This window comes from Chionomys nivalis, chromosome 8 (genome assembly GCF_950005125.1).
Source record: "Chionomys nivalis chromosome 8, mChiNiv1.1, whole genome shotgun sequence".
In the NCBI taxonomy this organism is placed as follows: domain Eukaryota; kingdom Metazoa; phylum Chordata; class Mammalia; order Rodentia; family Cricetidae; genus Chionomys; species Chionomys nivalis.
In genome coordinates, this window is record NC_080093.1 from 65,381,357 (window position 1) to 65,400,461 (window position 19,105).

The window sequence follows — 19,105 nt, forward strand, 5'->3', positions numbered from 1 at the left end:
GAACGAACAAGCAGCCTATGCCAACAGACTTATATAAAAGAATTAAGTCAGTTGAACATCTAATTATGATTTTTTTTCAGTGCTGGAGAGCAAACCCAAGGCCTCACAAACAGTACTAGGTGCCCTCCCACTGAGCTACTGCCAGCCTTGGGTGAACGGTTACACAGAGGCAATTTGCATTCAGACTGTGGCTGGCACATTCAATCTGATAGAGTGTACATACTTGTTCCTAAGCTATAAGCTCAGTGTTTCCTTCACGATACATTTGGAGTAACGAAAACTGAGAAAAGACTTTGGCTAGTAACGCAGGGAATTAGGCGCTAGAGCCAGAGCTGAAAGCTCAACACCAAGATTCACACTATCTGTCCCAGGAAACAGACCAGATGCTGGAGCAGTGAAGGCCATGCTGTCAGGGCTTGAAGATCAGCTCTCCAATACTGACTGAACGAACAAAGCACCTTTGTGCCAACATTCCATACCTGCTTTTGAAGTTCACTGAAGGGGAGCTATCAACATCCTTCAGCAGTATTAAAAGCAAGGTGAGGTGGTTCACTTAATGAGTAGAGGCTGCCAGGCCAACCCTGACAACCCGAGTTCAATCCCCAGAACTCATACGGTGGAAGAACTGACTCCCACAAGCCGTCCCTTAGCTGCTCCTGGGTGCTGTGGAACACACACACACAGAGAAATGTAAATGTGCGGTGTGCGCCTTTAATCCCAGCACTCGAGAGGCAGAGAAAGAAAGGTGGATCTCTATGAGTTCAAAACCAGCCTGGTCTACAGAGCAAGCTCCAGCATAGGCTTCAAAGCTACAGAGAAACCCTGTCTCGTGGGGAGGGGGGGGGAGTAAATGTGGGCTCTAACGTCCTCAAAAGCTCAAGACACCAAAGGTGGAGACAAGAAGCACTTTCTACATATTTTGAAAAAGGACGCTTAGTTTTGAGCTGTATCAAGGGGCTTCACACAAGAGGTTTTGGTTTTTTAATTCTGCAAGTCATCAAGCAGTTTCTGAGAATTGTAAGCGACAATGAAATTCCCTGTAAAATGATGTACAAATATCACAGCCAGCGCTACATTTAGATTACACACATGCACCCACCCACCAGATACCCACATGGTCTGTCATACCATTTTGCTGTCTTGAACTCCACTAAAACACAAGAAAACCATCACTCCAGGAGACACAGGGTTAAGGAAAAGGACCGGATGTATAACATTCACCCAAAAGACCCTGAGAACAGCAGCTGTCAGCAGAAAGACAGAGTGAAGAAACACAGGATCAGTAAGAAAAGCCATTGAAAATGCCAATGTTGGACCGGAGAGATGGCTCAGAGGTTAAGAGCACTGGCTGCTCTTCCAAAGGATCTAGAGTTCAATTCCCAGCACCTACAGAAAAGATCACAACCATCTTGAGCTCCAGTTCCAAGGGATTTGATGCCCTCTTCTGGCTTCTGAGTGCACTGCACACTGCTGGTGCAGATATTCATTGCTGATTAAAACACACAAACATAAAATAAAAATAAGATCTTGAAAAGAAAAGGCCAAGGTAAACTACACCTGGGAAACTGGAGGTAAAAGTAGCTGTAAAATAAACAGGCGAATTGAGAGGGCGAGCTGGCCAAGTAGTAGAGGGGAGGCAGGGAGACATTTTGTTTTAAGAACAGAAGAGAGTCTAAAGGAAACCATCAGAAGGTTTCTCAAACCACATCAAACACAAGTCCATAGCATGGCTTTAATTTGGTTATCTTTATTACAATGTTTGGAATTTATGCTCTACTCTCAATCAAGTGGTTATGACCTTACAAAACAAATAAGCCACCATAGGACCAACGCTACTAGTCAGCGCCTGGCTGCTACGTCACTTGGATGGAGAGTGTGACGGCTAAGTCCAGAAGGGCCTGTCATTTGGTTCTCTGTAGAGGATGTTACCATCAGCACAGGGATACATGAGCTCTTCAGCACTGACATTGCTAGCAGTCATGGCCGAGATACCCAGACGCTGCCAGTCGGGGCCCATCCTGAGGGAAGCTGTAGAGATGGTTCACAGACCTCACTGATCGGCCAAAGAAACACAAGTAAAATGGCTAAATGAACTCACACAGATTCTTTATCCAGGGCTGGATCCCCAGTGTACAAGAGCAGACATAAATAAATGAAGCAGAGAACATTTAAACATGTCCTTGATGAAGAGCACTTTGTCTAAGAAAAGTCGTTATACAGTAAATGACAATAATTAGCAAAATCTTTAAAAACACCCAACTTTTAAAAGTTCCAAATATCTGATTTATTTGACAGCAGAAAAATATTAACAGTTTTAGATAGTGCTACAAAGAGCTGGAGCATTAACAGCAACAGGAATTACCTAGGACAGGAGCATCCAACTACTGTACAAGGGCACAGGGCCTCCCACCCCAAACTATTACAGAGTACACAGAGACATTTCTGTTGACAGGAGACAGAGAAACCCAAAACTAGACAAACTAGACGGAGTCCAGGGACTACAAGCAGCCCCTGGGGGAAGCAAGCGTTGGTAGGAAGTGAAGCTTTCCACCAGATGATCACGTGGACCTGCAATGAAGAAAACACAGTTCAAGGGACCACTCAGACTACACGCTAAGTTCTCTCTAAAAATCTCACAAAATAAAAATAAGACTTTTCTCTGTACCAAAAGAATTTTTTAAAAAATAGACTATGGGTAAAATAAGCTACAGTAAAGGTCTAAGTCCTCTTCAGAGACGCGTGTTCACAAATAACACACATCAGAATGACAAGTCTGCCAACAGAAACACTGAACTACTTAAGACAGGCCAAGCTAAGTTCGTGTTCTGCTACAAGACATTACATCAAAATGAATCTCATTCGCACTATAATTTTTTCTTTTTAACCTTTAATCACCAGCGGCTGGGCAACTGAAATGGACATGAGAACTATATAAATGTCAGAGAAATATGTAAACCTCATTAATGTTTCCAAAAATTCATTTAGAGATAGAAACAGGTCCAGATAGATGCCTGTCTAAATGTACTGCAATTACGTTACAGTGACTTTCCCAAATGCACAGATATGCTCTGTCTTCTCTCAGCTCATTACTGACTCAAACAATTTGCCCTTCTGGGATCAATTGTTTGCTAATAAATAATTGTTTACAGTCACAAAATGATGTTAGGAGGGTTTCTTATTAGTTTTCCTCCTGCACCCTAATAAGATTGAAAACTAGCTGAGTCCCAAGAGTCTAACCTTAACCTCGCTTTGTTTAACAGCCCAGGAAATGATGAACCATCTGCTTCAGAAAATAATGGACGGCCAAGAGGAAATATTGTTTAATTGTAGATTAACCTCCTCAGGAGGCAGTCTGAAGCAGCTTTCGAATTACCAACTATCACCAGCAAAGAAATCAATGGCTCAAGAGCCTTTTCCTCTACCATTTAAGGCCCAGAAAGAACACAAAGGGATTTTTATTACTTCTATTTACAAACATTTATTTCCACAGCAGAAACAAAAATCAAGGTCAAAACTGCTTCTCTCTCAAAAGTGCGGCCACTGCCCTCCAATCCTGTCTGCCCAAATATCTCTAATGTAGCAAACCATTAAAAGAGAAAAAAACAAGAAAAACCCATTTTCCTTTATTTTCAGGTTCTTAAAAAAATTAAAATTAGTATTTCCCTGGTTTCTGTGTGAATATTTATAAATCCACCACTGGGGAGGACCAACTGTTTTATTAGCATCAACGTGGCACTTAAGCAACTGAAATCCTGTCAAGAACATGGTGACCTACAAGTTCAAAAGGAAAAAGAACAGCATGAGGACAAAATGGCCGGCTAGGACAAGAAACAGAAAAGTGACAGATTAAATACAAACACAGCCCTTTATCCAACAGATTAAAGTGACAGATTAAATACAAACACAGCCCTTTATCCAACAGGCTCCACATCCTAACACATCCCTACAGTCCAGCCCGTGAAAGTGCATACACTACTCCTCGTTAAACGCTCTGCTCCTACAGAAGTTCAACACACATTTACTTAATACAAACCCTCCCTGAGGATTTCCTCTGAGGACCTGAGAGCGAGGACAAGGAGGAGGACAAGATACACGGGGCAGCCACTGCATGTTGTCTGTTGTGCCTACGCCTGTCTCAGAGCCTAGAAGAGGTCGCTGAATAAGACTCTGTCCCACCGCTGCCAAAAAGCCTAGATGGCGCCTCCAGTCAACAGTTAAGACCTAGCAACAGCTATGAAAATTTCAGAAGTAAAGAGATCTGCTGTGCTAGGCCAGGCCATATTACTCTGTCTCCAATAAAACCCAAAGGTCATTCACTTCTGTAAATATCACAGAAACAATCTCTGGAGAGGGATGGGTTTTTTTTTTTTTTTTTTTTTTTTGGCAGTTCAAATTCTTAAATATCTTAAATAGAATTTAGTAAAATAAATTATTCTTGAATTCCTCAACTTAATTTTAAAGCAATGAGCTCGTAGTAACTCCAGAGATTCAAATAATAGAGCCTATTCAAGAAGAATGAGAGCTTGACATTCTTCTCTACAAAACAACTAGGCACAATTTTATCCATCAGACGTCTATCAACCTACGGATATTGAAAGCTTGGGAGAACAAGATAAAATCAATTCCAACCCTACAGTCAGCTGTAATATCGAGCAGGCATCAACAACGCTATTCATGAATTTGGAAAAATTAATAAGTCCTGGGCTGAATGCAAGAAAAGGCTTCAATCCAGGTGAAGCATACTCACTTGGGCTTTGTTTCTGCATCTGTCACTTGGCGAATGAAGATACCGTCTTCAGGATGCTCCACGTCGTCCATTTCATACATGTAGGACGATGCTATTGCAAGCGTAGTTCCGTCATTACTGAAGGCAAGAGACGCAATGCTAGTGGGGTATCGGTGGAACTGGCATAGTCGCTTTTTGTTAAACGGATCCCAAATATTTACAAATCCATCAGAACCACCTGCAAGTAATGTGACTTGTTAATATGGCTCTGTGCACGGAAGCAGAGAGAAACTCTTAGGATTCTGCCTGAGTCTCAAAGCTCAGCTCAGGCCCGCGGGTCATACTTCACCTGTGGCAAACGTATTGTGGATATTGTGGAAGGAAATGGCATTGACGGGGTAAATCTGCTCAATGTTGTTCTCCTTTAGCCTGTGGCACTTGAAGGCATACTTCTTCTTCTGGACCTCGGGGCTTGGGTCCAGGTATTCGACCGCCACCCGGCCTTCAATGGAGCTCAACACATAACCCTGCCGAGAGAGCGGAGGCCCAAAATGGCAAAAACCTGCCTTCCACAGAGCACACGAGGTCCCCAATTCAATCCATAAAGACAACTATTTCAGAAATGAAAGTTCAGCCAGGTTTAATAAAGGACTGACGGCCATGCCATCTCTATAGACACCTGCTTTGTAAGACATGGCACCACCCTTGCTGGCTTCCTCTCTCCACACTCTCAGTACCTAGCACACTGCAACCAAAAATGACTTGTTCTGTCAAATCTAAACAACTTCTAAGTTTTAGTATCCTTTGTCTCCTGCCCTGACAGGGACTACAACCTGTTGCCTCAGGTAAACCTCCTCAGCGCCTTTATCTCTAAGCACTGTGCCCCCTCACTGGGAGGAGGCACCAGTAATCCTGTCCCAGCTCGGCTGGCCCGCTTCTGCGTTTACTGGTGAGTCAGGTCTGCATAAACCAGACTGTGAGCAACCGTCACGAGGGCACCCCAGCTTCAAACCGTCTTTCATCCTCCCTTGAAATAACAACATATTTTTAAAAAGACAATGCAATGATTATGAAATTTATACTTTTTGCAACTTTATATTTTAGTCCAGATATTTCAAAAAGTTATTCCCAAAAACTGCTCAAAGAAAATGAATCCAACGTAATCCAATTTTTATTATGTGTGTGTAGAGGCACTTATGAATGGAGGTCAGAGGGCAACCTGCAACTGTCAGTTCTCTCCTTCCACCACACGGGTCCCAGGGGCAGAGCTCGGGCATCAGTCTCGGCAGCAAGCGCCTTTGTGCACTGAGCTGTCTCCATTTTTAAAAAAATAAAATCCTATTTTAAGCATCCATCATAAAAGCAAAGCTAATCCTACAGAAAAATTTAAACATAAAGACAAAATATTTCTGTAATGCAAGTATGTTTTAATCACATTTCAGACTCTCCAAGTTTCACTAGCTGCAGCTGACTGTCTTTAATACAAGAACAGCAACCACCACTTGAGAGTCAAGGTGAGACAAAGGCCCACCTGCTCCATATCCCACGGCAGTTGAAGGACAGTCCGATTCCAAATGCATCTACTGCTTTAAGTGAGGCTTTCTCAAAAAAAAAAAAAAATCCTGCAGCTGCTCACCTCACAACAACTGCCCTTGTATTTCTTGAGACAGTGTCTCACTTTATAGCCCATGATGGCCTTGAACTCACACTCTTCCTGCTTCAGACTGCTAAGATTATAGGAGTAGGCCAGTGAAGCTAACCTCCCCTTATAGCTTTAAGGACTGCAAATAAAAGGTAGCTTACTAATTTTTTTTTTAAGTAATGATGGAAGGAGACCCACTCAGTACATGAGAGACACTCTACCTCATCTCAGTGGCATTCTTATTAAAAAAAAAAAAAAGAAGAAGAAAAAAATATCAAAGCTCTCTTGTTAAGTGAGAGAGAAACAACCCTGATAATGTCAGGATTAAAAAACCACAAAGGCAGGCAGGCATCCATAGCTACAATCCCAGCCTTGGAGAAGCTGAGGTAAAGGAGTGTAAAAATGACACCAACCTGAGCTACATTAAAAAAAAAAAAGCAAATTCTATAAATTTCCAAACTTAAGCTTTGATTGGCGTATAAATTGGGATATGGTAAACTCTTTGATACCGCATACTTACTGAGCATCCCACCAAAACCATCAATAAGAAAGGCATCTCTTCAAAGCACTTGGCCATCAACACTTCCCTAAAATGTGGGGTTATTATTCTCCTCTAACCTTGAGTTACCATTAAAGAATTAAAAGGAACAGACCTAAGGCAAATTGTAAATCACCACGACTTGGAAATTCAAGGAAGGGTGTTGAGGGGACGAGTACCTGCTTGTTTGGAAAGGCGCGGATGCAGCGCGTCTGGTACTTCAGGCTGGACTCCCTGCGCTGCTGCACATAGCCCATATTCCTCAAGTCCCACACCAGCACTCGGCGGCCTGCTGTACCCACAATCAGCCTGTCCCCGGACACTGACAAGGTGTACACCTTTTAGGAAACATCAAAACTCAATAATCATCATCTACTTCCTGAAAAATAACATTTTGCTCCCAAAGTCCATCTAATCCTAAAACCATAAAAAAAACAGCGTTCCCAGAGCAGGCGTCCACTTTAGTCAGGAGTGAGGTGACTTAGTCAAACTTGGCACACACACAAACACCAAGTATGAATGAAGTACACTCCAGCTAAGGGTATAGACACTTTTAAAGACAAAACACTCATTGTTATTACATTTCCCCCAAAATTTCTTGACTCATTTAAGATAAAAGTATTAAACCCACTCAAAATAAGACAACAGAGTCAAAATGCCTTTCGGTTTTTTGTAAAAGAATCATTTTCATTTTTTTCTATGACCAGACCAGCTTTTCAAAGACTTCATCTGGCGACTCAAACTCTTGCTGTTCCCCGAGGGAAAGGCCTTTGGAGGAACAGTGAAGAAGGTGTCACTAGCAGGCCAACTTGTGGCTTTGCAGGCACAAACTCAAAGGGAAAGGACAGCTGCCTTGCAGGTAGCAGAGCTAACCCTTAAGCTCTGATGTCATCATGTTCAACGTTCAAAGAAGGAAGCTCAGCTTACAGGAACGAAAAAAAAAACCTAAGGCATTTTATCCCCTGAAAATATCTTTTTCCCCGTCATAATGTCTTTCCTTCAATATTTAAGCCTCCACAAAAATATTTTTGTAAGAAATCATAAATTTCCTGCAAGCAGAACATTTAGAAGCTTACATACAAAATTTTACGTAGATACCAGAAGGAGCAAATTCACAAAAGAGCAGCAGCAAAGAGTCTTCCTAATCTAAGTCATATCCTTAAAAATCTAGACCTGAGGTCTTTAACAGAGGTTATTGTTGACTGTCAACCCCTGCTGAATTGCTATTAAAAAATGTAAAAGAACCATGATACTGTAAGACTTCCTTTTAACCCTCAATAACCAACCCATATAGTTAATAATCACCAGTATACTAACTACAGGTCACAATACAATGCCCAAACAGTAGCCACTACAATCTGACTTTAAAATCTAAAAACTAATGCAACTCAAAGAAAAATAAGAATCTAAAAAATTGAAATATTAAGTAATTACTGCATACTTATGAGAACATTGTAATATATGTTTATTCAGAAAGCCAGTATTTTTCAAAAAGAAAATTAATCTACAATATATGAAGTGCTAAATTTAAAAAATAACCAGAAAGAAATCAATTTATAGTGGTACAATTGTATCAAGAATTACCTTAAATCTTTACTATACAGGTGACACACAAGCTTCTGAAACTGCTTTCTGTCCCCGCTGATCATAAATCAGGGAAAACCACTGTCATGCTACTGACTAGGTGTATACATTTATCAAAGAGAGTATTAAAAAAAGCGACATAATGAACCTCCTGAACCAATAAGCAGCTTGATTCAGTGTGGCTGTCCATTATATGCTATTCTGTCGGCCATTCATCACCGTTCTTAACATGTTACATACAACCATACATCAAAACTAGAAACAATGCAATTATTTTATTCTGAACAAAGGTCTTGCCAGGAGTGGATTCGACTGTGACGTGACAAAAATAATGGCTCTTTGGTTGCACTGCTGTATTTGATGACAGCTAACAGGGCGAACAGCGGATTTACACCAGGGAAGAACGCCAGTGAAGAATACCTTCAAACTGGTACCAACAATCCATCCTTTAAATTAACCGCCACCTGATAAGTCTGATGAGGACACAGCTGAAGTATGTTTATCAAACAGATCAACAAGTCAGAAGACTCAAAGTTGGTTTCCAAAAGCTCCACTCACAGGAGGGAGAATCAGTTCTCTCCAGGACCAGGACCCCTGATAGGTTATCCAATCCTAAGAGGTCAGCCAGAAACACATGGATAAACAAAGACCACTAATGGACTCAGGAGCTTGTGTGTGTTTGTGTTCACATGTGTGCGTGTGTATAAAACAGTAAAATTATAGAAGAGGCCAAGAACCTGAGAGTGGAGGGAGGGGGGATGAGGGGTGGAAAAGATGTAAATATAGTGTACTCAAGTACAAAATTCTCAAAAAAAATCATAGATACAAATGGTTTTATAATCTAAAGGCAGAGATTGTCAATCTGGACTGAAATAACAAAACAACAACAACAAAACCAAGACCCAACTATGGTACTGTCTATGGGAAATAAACAATTTAGATTCCAAGCGTTTAAAAGCTCCATTTACTACAAGCCTTCAAATGACATCTGCCAGCGTTTAAATACACACATAGCAATAAAAGTCAGAGAACACAGCTCTCACTAAGTTGAAATGATAACCCTTTCATCGTCAACATCCCAACTGCTTTGGGCTGTCAAGCCGAGGTTAGGACAACCGGTCTCTGTAAACAGCTTCTCCGAAGACAGGGAGTGACTCTCAGACCTCACAATACATAGAGAATTGAAGTCGCGCTCTCCAGCCCAAGTTTAACATCTGACAGAAAAAGGACGGCCAAATATTTAAAAGTGAATTTCCTTCACTTTAAAGCATTTCTGTGTAGTTAGGTTTCTAGGAGCCTGCCAGTTCTTAACCTTTGCAACAGCATATTCATCAAACATGCACCAAAACAAATCACCCCATGAGCACAGCCGCCCTGATGCACATAAAAACCCTACCTTTTCCGGCTGAGAGAAAGTGCCAGCATTACAAGGAGTTCTGGGATCCCACAGTTTAACTGTCTGATCCCAACTTCCAGTAACCATGACGTTCACTTCCGGACAGTATTCCACACATCTGATAGGGGCATCATGCGTTCCGACAAGATTTTCTATTGCAAAGAAAAACAAGATAAAAACAGCACATATAGCTTTGCCATCTCAACTAACTGGGATACCTTAAGTGAACTAACGGGACATTCAACTGAAATGAATTTGTCTCCATCAACTCCACAGGAATGTCTGCACGTGAGGTCTTCTCTAATTTACTCCACACTGCCTAGGTCAATGCCATAGCAGAAGGAAGCACAGCTGCCTTGAATCTCCAACTGCATTAAGATGGTGCGTGCTTATCAACGTGATCTTAGGTTTTATAAGAAAACTGGGTTAACTCTAGGCCTTCGTTTGTACCTAGTACCAGATTTGGTACATTGTAGGTGTTCAAGAAATACTTGCTGAATGCAGCAGTGAGTGGAGCTCTCTGGTTTCCTGTACCCTGACAACGCTTTCTTCACATTGAGCCAATGCCTGTAAGAAATGGTTACAGGATTTGAAAGCTGAGGGGAATCTTCCAGCTGATTCACTTTGTTCTCAAGGTAAGGTCAAATTTCCACTACATAATTTCTTTTCTGTAGACCTCAACCTTCACAATATCTCATTTGTTCACTCAGTTAACATCTATTAAATATCTACAACATGCCAAAACCCATGTGACATAAAGATAACAAGGATGACTAACAGGCCTGGGGATGAAGCTTAGAGAGAGCACTTGCCTAGCATGTATACATCACCCCCCCCCAAATCACTTTTCTACAGAAGCCTCTTCCAATGAAATGCTGCTCTTTTTCTCCCTGAAACAGTCTCATGTAGCCTAGGCTGGCCTCAAACTGGCTGTGTAGCTGAGGCTGGCCTTCAATTTCTGATCCTCTTGCTTCCCCCTTCCCAGTGCTGGGATTACAGGACCACCACCACACCCAGCACAGAGATGCTTCTCTGTCCATCTTCCCTTTGTTCGACATAGCCTCTAGGCAGTTACATCAGGACACCCTGTCGTCTCCTTCAAGTATAGATAGTCGCATCCAGTAGAGCGAGCAAAGCTCAGGGAACTCTCTTTATCTGGTCCCCATTCCAATTTCTGCCTCAGTGGAATCATGAAAACTCGTAAGAAACGTTTTTACACACACAACTGAAACACATTCTTCTGCTAAGAATACAAGTTTCCCTAAGGTAAACATGACTGGCTACTGGGCTGCGCCTTTAAAACACACTTTTCCTTAGTTTGCAAGGAGAGCAACCTAAGATATCAAACAGTCCTGGGAAATCCTGATATGGATCCAGTCCACTTTTAAAGACTTCTAAAGGTAATGGTCAAATGCGCAAGCGACACTTTGGGTAAACACTTGAGACAGTGTTCAAAATGGGTTTGACTGCAAAATGCACATTCCGTTTGTGCTAACTTAATTCCAATTTAAAACACCTATTATCAAAGCCACTTTTCACCTTCACCTAAGCACTGAAACCAACTACTCATCCTAAGTAAGCCTTTCCGCATTAATACACTAGCAAAGGAAAACTGGTAAAGGGTGCCCGTGTTACCTTGATCAGTGTTCAAATCATGCATTTTCAGTTGATGATCTAATCCTCCACTCCAGGCGTGCGTTGGATCCTACAAAGTAAAGTTTGGTTTTGGTTGGTTTGTTTGTTTTGAGATGACAGGGTGTCACTAGTAGCCCTCGTGGTCCTGGAACTCACTACAAAGGGCAGGCTGGCTTCAAAGCTCAAGAGATCTGCCTGCCTCTGCCTCTGGGTTTAAAGGCTTGGCCACCACGTCCAGCCCCGTAAATTTTGAACCATTTCAAAGTTACAAAGCTTTAGCAAGCATTTCAAAATTGCTATTTCTACAGTCAACTGTTTGGTTATGTCCAGTGACAGACACTAAGAAGTAAACAAAAATGCAAGTGGTCTCCAAAATGAACAAAGTGCAGCTTTATCACGAGGGACACCAGCAGCTAACTAGACGATATTCATTCCTTTCAATCATTCCTTCTAATAAGTTGCTAAATTAGTATTGCTGAGAATTTCAAATACAATTATCTTATGTTTAGAAAGTTCATCCAAGTCTGAACTTGAAAAGGAAGACTGAAACTGCGAAGAAAGGCGAAACACAAACGAACCATGGCAGTAGGCTCAAACCAGGCTAAAGAGAAGCATTCCAGAACATTATGAACTGCCCCAACACTCCAAATCGTGTATAGGATGCTATACTAACTCGGTAGGGGTACAGGAGCAGAAACTGAGTCCACCTACGTAGAAGGCGCAGTCCAGGACAGCACCGGTGTGCTGGTACTTGAGTCGCATGGAGTTGGCGGGCACATCGTAGAGGCGCACAGACGTATCCCAGGAGGAGACCAGGAGAAATTGGGAGGTGTTGGGGCTGAACTTGACCGAGGAAATGCCATCCTCGGGTGGCTGGTTCAGATTGAACTCGTTCGAACCCGTCATCTGCAGAACAAACGTTAAGTCTGAGCCCCTTACCGGAGAAAGAGAGGCCCGTCCGAGTTTGCGCCTGCGCAGAGCCGGGATCGGCCGTACTCTAGACCAGGCGTCACCCGGCTCCCACCGAGCTCTACCCGGCCGGGCCTCCTTCCCGGCCCGCGGATCCCCCAAATAATACACAATGAAGGCCAACAGGATCCCTCTGTGCACCCACCCACCGGCTACAGGCGGCAAACCCCGCTCCACCCGCCCTTGTTCGGACCTCTACCTCGTATTCGCCAAAGCAACGTTTCCACACCGGCCACTAACACACTGCTTCCCTCCGAGCACTCCCAGGCTAGCGGAGGAGGCGGAGAGGAAGCTCCGGAGCAGGCCTATCATTGGCTGATTTCAAACGCCAACGGCTCGATCTCGGCCGCTAATTGGTTCGGTCTGCTGCTAGAGTCTTTACCGTAGTCTTCTTGTTCCGGCTCAAAGGGAAACCGCGGTTTTTTCCGTTCATGGTGTCTCAGTACCACCACGCAGAGGTTACGTCGCCGAAGCTACGTATAGAAACTACAACTCCCAAGTATGCTCAGGTCTGGGAGACACTCACGCCCGCCCACATTTGTACGCGGCATGCTGGGAGGTGTAGTCTTCCTGGTGCTGCCTGCCGGACCAGCCACAGACTAGGAGGCAGGAAAGATGTTTTACCTTGCTCTGGCTGTGTGACAGCCTTCTCTGTCTCTCAGACACAGAATCCCGTTTTGGTTGATACTACTATATAACTAAATTAATATTTTCTATCTGGGCATGCACATACCCCTGGAATTAACCCAATCTGGACATACTGGAGAAAATAGGTTCTGGTCAAATGCACTATTTGCCTTCATTTTGCTGGGGTTTCCCTCTGTGATTAAGAGTCCCATTTCCCTTGCTGTCTAGTGATCTCATAGGAACTAGCCCTTATTTCTATTGTTTTAAAATCTCTCTACAATTTTCAAGCACCTGAATGCTAGGCCTGGCAAGAGGCTCTGGGGATACAAATTCAATCAAACTACTCCCTTGTTTTAGAAGAGTCTTGCACCCCAAAAGGTAAACAGAGTCAGACATGGAGACTTCCGATGTTTTCAAGCTCAAGCAGAATCTTTTAGGGATGTTCATCATAGGTCCTAAACTGTGGCTGTCCTCTCCCCTTCTACCCTGCCATGCCATGGGAGTCGTGGGCTCGGCTGGCTGCATTTTCTGTTTCTAAAATCCTCCAGAGATACGAGAAGCAAAGGAGTCGCTTCCGCGACCGGAAGTGGTTTGGGTTCTGTGAAAAGAAAAGCGGTACTTGACAAGCAGAATGTAGTGGCTGCGCACTCACAGGCGGAATATTACTGTGCATTTTTATTCAACCCTTGCTGCGACTTCTTTTTCCCTGCCCTCTCTTCTGTGAGACAATCTTTTTCACTTTGTAATTTTGCATGAAGTAGAAAGTTGTCACTAGGATTAAGCTACACACACACCACACACACCACACACACACACACACACACTCACAACCTTTCTCCTATTGCCCTGATGATTATTACAGGTAAAATATTCTGGACCTCTTCCCTCTTCAGATAGTTCTAGTATTTGGTTCTCTCTCTCTCTCTCTCTCTCTCTCTCTCTCTTTCAACAAATCAATGGCCAAGTTCAAATTTTTTTTAAATACAGTGAGTTGTTTTGCATTCTAACGTTAGCAAAATAATTTCCCCTCTTGACTTATCTGCTTCTCTTTCCCAGTTGTTTATTTAATTCTATTAGTGTTTCCAGATTCTGAGCATAAATTACCTGCTAATAAAATCTAAGTGTATTTCATTATCCAGTGTGTGTATGATTCAGGTCCCTCTGGCCATGCAGTTGCAGCCCAACTCTATTTGAGTTTTAAGAAACGTCAATCTTTTAAATCAAGTTTAGAGCCTGAAAGGAGATGGACTATTTTGCTGATTATTCAAATGAATTGATAGACTTGAGATGGGAAATCTGGCAACAGCAGAGTCTTGAACATCCACAACACAAAGGTAAAGCATGCGTATAATAATATCCAGTCACCTGTTGGAAGAATGCCTAGGAACTAATTGCCGAGTTGGGTCACCTGTCACAGCTAATGTCTGGGTGGGTGAAGAGAGTCACATATGTCCTGTATGACAACTGGGGAAATAGTCATTGCCTAAAATATTAAGGACAAACTTGAATCATTATGTGCAGCCAGTGACTGGAGGAAGTCACTATCTATAGAGAATACCAGCCTGAGGAGAACATGGTGACCCACACTGTTAAGTCCATCAGCCAATTGTAATCTACTGAAATTTGCAGACCAAAATTATCTGAATGGAATTATTCCTTCACAAGATGTTCCTCTGGAGCAATTTGGTTGTTTCTGTGTGGAATGTCCAAAGAATGCTGTCAGGGGAAGAATGCAAAGAGATTACCTAGCGTGGTGACAACTTTAGTGGGATAAGATACACACATCCGATAAATCAGAAGAGAACGGATGTTCTCTCTCTCTGACCACCAGATTTACTGTAGATTCTCAGCTTGTGTTAGGGCCTCAACAAATACTTGCAATAATACTTGAAATAAATACAAGTGGACCAACCTAGTATTGGCAGGTGCATTCTTGAGTAGCATCCATCTGACGTCATCTTGGAGTAGTTGCAGGGGGGTTTCTGGAATATAACATGATAAGAAGAAAATGGGCACTATCAGAGCAAATGTCTTCGACCGGGCGTTTTACACGGAATAGTATGGGTCATGTAAGCATTTATATTCTGTGTATATCTAGAAAATGCAAGTCATTTCGATGCCTCTTGGCACAGAGAGAGATCCACTCAGGCAAATGTTTTCTTCTCAAGAAAGAATAGGGCCCTGCCGCTGCCGACTCCTAACTCCTTGCACCCGGTCAACCACTGAAGGGAGGTAGGAGGACCTAGAAACTCCACCTGAGCCTTTTTTGAGCTCCTGCACACACTTCTGACGTTTAACAAGGAACAGGTGGCTGCTCTCAAAACGGAGAGAAATAACCGGCTGTGATTTGCATGATTCTGGTGCCGCTGTTCTCTGAGTGTAGCGCCTCCCCAGCTCCTGCATGGAGCAGATAACCGCAGTTCGGTCCGTGGGTGCCTCCACTGCACCTCAGGGTTCAAGTCAGAAACAGCCGCAGCTTGCTGGCCAGTGATCATTTAGCCACTCAAAGGGCAAATTTAACAACAAAAAAGTGTCGGGAAGCGCCTGCTCGGTGAATCCCTCCATCGAAATGTGGCCTTTAGGCATCACCTCCCGCTCCTCGGAGAATTGAGTGGCTGCAAGCGGGTCGCGTGAGGCTTTGGACCCCAACAGACGCTTTCTCATATATACTATGTCTTACTCTGCGAAGGAGGACGCCAACGCGGCACTCGGGGCTTCGGCCATTCGTGGAGTGCCCAGCTTCAGTCTAGCTCAAATCGATCCCAGCACCAGGGAGAGGTTCACCTTCTTGCCTGAATTATTCCCAGAGGCAACCTCATCAGCATCCAGACCTGCCTCTCCGCCTTTGTCTTTTTCCGCGCGGGCTAGGGATCTCGATTCCATCCCGGAGTGTACCCCAATCGGCACACCTGGATCGTGGGAACTGTGCTGTTCCAGTAAGCAGCTCTAGTCACATGCTGCCTGGGCAGCCCCAATATCCGACCTTTAACCTCTGAGCCCAACCCCATCCTCACGTAGAGAGCTCAGGACGTTGGTGATGGGAGGAGGGGAGTGTGTGTGTGTGGGGGGGGGTAGGTGTAGAGAATCTTGCAAGTTCAGGCACTAAAAATCTAGAAACCACTCCATGCATTGTATCACGGGACAATTAATCCTTCCAAAGTTAGCAACCATGTTTAAAACGTTTTATTTTTTTTCTCTTTAAAAATATTTACAGATCTGTACCCTCCTCAAGATGAAGGTTTTTTTTTTTCAGATTCACCCCTCAAGATGAAGGGAATGAAGAGAGGTGATTAGTTCAATGACGAAGGCCCCAGTGGGCTCGGCTTGACTGAGCCTGTGTCCTTATACACACACATACACACGCACACACATATGTATATACAGGTGTATAAATGAGGAAAAGATTATCCGGTTTTGTTGGTGTTCTTCTGTTTTTTTTTTTTTTTTTTTTTTACTTGCTACCAGCCAAAACCTACCTAGCCAAAACTCCCTTTCCCGCCACCACCCGAGACTCTCCCCTTTCAAAAGAGTTTTCAAACGCGTTTTGGTTTGGTTTTGTGTAGAAAGCAGGTGTTCTGGCGTGTGGAATGCAGATAAATACCCGAAACAAACAAACAAAGTAGGGAAGAGGCCATAAATAAGACATAACGAATACACATGGTGTATTTCTTAATACTTCTGAACACGCGACGCTCTGCTCTGGAGCCCTGGGAAGGACGCCGCCCGTGCCTGGGTGTGCAGGCGGCTGCAGGCAGCCAGGGACGCTGAAGCCAGCGAGCGGCTCAGTAATCAAGCTTGTTGTACAGATTGTAGAGCGGTAAGGCCGAGAGGTTGCTGCTGGGGTAGTAGAGCGGCGCCGGGAAGGCAAGCGAGCGCGGCACCGGCACTCGCAGCAGTGAACTGTCCCGAAACACCAGCGGCATGCCCACGAGAGTCTGCGCCGACGCGTGTGCCATGTTGGCCGCCTCCAGTTCGGCCGAGAGTTGCCGCTTCCACTTGTTGCGGCGGTTCTGGAACCAAGTCTTAACCTGAGTCTCGGTGAGCTGCAGGCTGGAGGCGAGGCAGGCGCGCTCCGAGCTGCTCAGGTAGCGTTTCATGTCGAAGGTGGACTCGAGCTGATACACCTGGCTGCGGGAGAAGACGGTGCGCGTCTTTTTCTTGGCCGCCCCTGCCTGCCGTTCTGCACCACCATCCCGAGGCCGTTCCGGGCCCGGAGAGGGCGAGCCCGCCGGCAAGAGCCTCTCTTTCTCTTCTTTAAAGTCCGAGTGAGAAGGAGAAAGGAAAGGCGTGCGCTCCGAGCCCGCAGGCCCTGCGCTTCCGCTGCCTTTGGGGGTACCTGGAGAGTAAGCACAAAGAGAATGACCTTGGAGTTGATGCTCTCAGATCTTTCCAGGACCTGGAGGTTGGCCGAAGCCTGTGTCCTTGGCCCCCTTATTACCAACTCTTTCCTTTTCTGCTGCATCTTGTTAGCACCTAAGGTCTAGAGTCTTGGCCTTTTAAAGCAACAGAAGAAAGTTCCATATAATACGAGTCTGAGGGTCTCCGCTCCCCGTCTTATTAGTATAGGTGGTAACAGGTCTGAAGTGGGGACATTAACGCCATTTTTTAAAGATGATTTTTATCTTGCAAGAACTGGGCTTTATATGGTGACATCATTTTCCAGGCCGTTTCTTTTGAAGTCAGGTTAAAGACTAATTCCCGGGCTCTCCTCTGTCAGCTGTTGTCAAGAGGAACCCTCTCTAAAACGCACCACTGCCAATCATTTTAGAGTACTAATCACTTCAAGAAAAGACCGAAAGGAGAAAAAAGACCTAAAGAGACTGAAGAGCAGACAACACCTACACCAGATCTGCAGAACTCAAGTCAGGAAAGAAAGTACCCCGTGTGCGAAAGAATTCTGACTAGCACCGAGTGTACGGTCCGCAGAGTTCCTGGCCCACTCCAGTTCACCCTCCTTCCAATACAGTCTTCCCTAAACGCCCCCAATATTTCTCTACTTCTCCCTAGCGCCGGGCCTCGAAAGAAGGCAACACTGGTCCGTAGTCCCCCTCCTCTTGACCTGGACCCCCAGAAGCCCGGCTGTGGCCAGAGCTCCCGAGTCTCCGGTAAGCACACACCGCATAGGCTCACGCACAGACTCCCGACGTGCGATCCTTACCCAGGCAAGGGAAAGGGATGGGGGGATGGTGCTTAGGGCTTGGCTCCTTGGGGCCGTGCGGATCTGGGCAGAAACAAGCCGGCGCTTTCCAGCCTTCGTCCAGCTCCTCCTCCTCCGAGGACACAGACAGGCTGCGTTTCCTGGCTGGCCACCCGGCGGGTTCCCGCGGTGCCTCGGAAGGGCCCCCGCCCAGGATGGACTGGATGGTGAAGCTGGAGACGCCACCGGCCGCCGGACATCCCTTCCCCACATCTTCCTTGCTGCCCATCCTGGGTTCATAAGAAATCGGAGGAAACCAAGAACTCCCTTTAGAGCGGGTCTGGGTGGAAGGTGGTGCGGGCAGGCAGGCGAGGGGGAGGGGCAGGAGGAAAGACAAGGGGAGGGGGCTACGAGGCTGGCGAGGAGTCCCTTCAGAGCCAGGACGCGCAGGCACCGGACCGCTGCGCGCGGGTCCCTGCCGGCCCGGCTCTGGGTGAGCCCGCCCAGCCCCGCTGCCTAAGTCCCTTCCTCGCCTGCCAACTCCACCGGTCTCGGGCGACGCGGAGGCTGCGCGGCCTCATTTGCATAGAGGTTACCCGACCGCGGCCAATCACAGCGCCGCCGAGCGGCCCCGGAATTTTTTAAAAAGCTGGGGCCGAGCACGCAGCACTGGGGAGCGCCTGGAGCACACCTAGTACCGGATTCTCTATGGCTCTGTCCAGCCTGGGGCGTCTGGGGTCGAAAGCAGTTTAGATTGCAGCCTGGATTCCCGATTTCACCCTGACTCGGACCCCTGTCTCTCCAGAGGCAGGGACGGCGCCCGACTTCAAGATGATGGGACTCTCTCGGAT

General features: G+C 45.2%; 2 protein-coding genes across 2 annotated transcripts; both read right to left on the reverse strand.

Moving 5' to 3' along the window:
- Positions 1-1,710: 1,710 nt before the first annotated feature.
- On the reverse strand, positions 1,711-12,852 carry Bub3 (BUB3 mitotic checkpoint protein). Its single transcript, XM_057780080.1, has 8 exons — positions 12,690-12,852; positions 12,233-12,427; positions 11,522-11,591; positions 9,887-10,038; positions 7,086-7,244; positions 5,076-5,253; positions 4,748-4,964; positions 1,711-2,568 (listed from the first exon to the last, which is right to left on the reverse strand). The coding sequence occupies exons 2-8, from the start codon at positions 12,425-12,427 to the stop codon at positions 2,559-2,561; spliced, it is 981 nt and encodes a 326-aa protein (XP_057636063.1). The 5' UTR covers positions 12,690-12,852; the 3' UTR covers positions 1,711-2,558.
- A 4,047-nt stretch (positions 12,853-16,899) lies between these two features.
- Hmx2 (H6 family homeobox 2) lies at positions 16,900-18,543 on the reverse strand. Its single transcript, XM_057779939.1, has 2 exons — positions 18,276-18,543; positions 16,900-17,453 (listed from the first exon to the last, which is right to left on the reverse strand). Exons 1-2 carry the CDS (start codon positions 18,541-18,543, stop codon positions 16,900-16,902), a joined length of 822 nt encoding a protein of 273 aa, XP_057635922.1.
- Positions 18,544-19,105: the final 562 nt, after the last annotated feature.

What these genes read in the sequence shown, in the direction of transcription:
- Bub3 (XM_057780080.1), bottom strand. Translation starts at nt 12,427, where the DNA reads ATGACGGGTTCGAACGAGTTCAATCTGAACCAGCCACCCGAGGATGGC. An exon ending in GCGCCTTTCCAAACAAGCAG is followed by an intron (nt 5,254 to 7,085) that starts GTACTCGTCCCC and finishes CTCTCTCGGCAG; the next exon opens with GGTTATGTGTTGAGCTCCAT. An exon ending in CCACAATACGTTTGCCACAG is followed by an intron (nt 4,965 to 5,075) that starts GTGAAGTATGAC and finishes CATTACTTGCAG; the next exon opens with GTGGTTCTGATGGATTTGTA.
- Hmx2 (XM_057779939.1), bottom strand. Translation starts at nt 18,543, where the DNA reads ATGGGCAGCAAGGAAGATGTGGGGAAGGGATGTCCGGCGGCCGGTGGC. An exon ending in CATCCCTTTCCCTTGCCTGG is followed by an intron (nt 17,454 to 18,275) that starts GTAAGGATCGCA and finishes CTTACTCTCCAG; the next exon opens with GTACCCCCAAAGGCAGCGGA.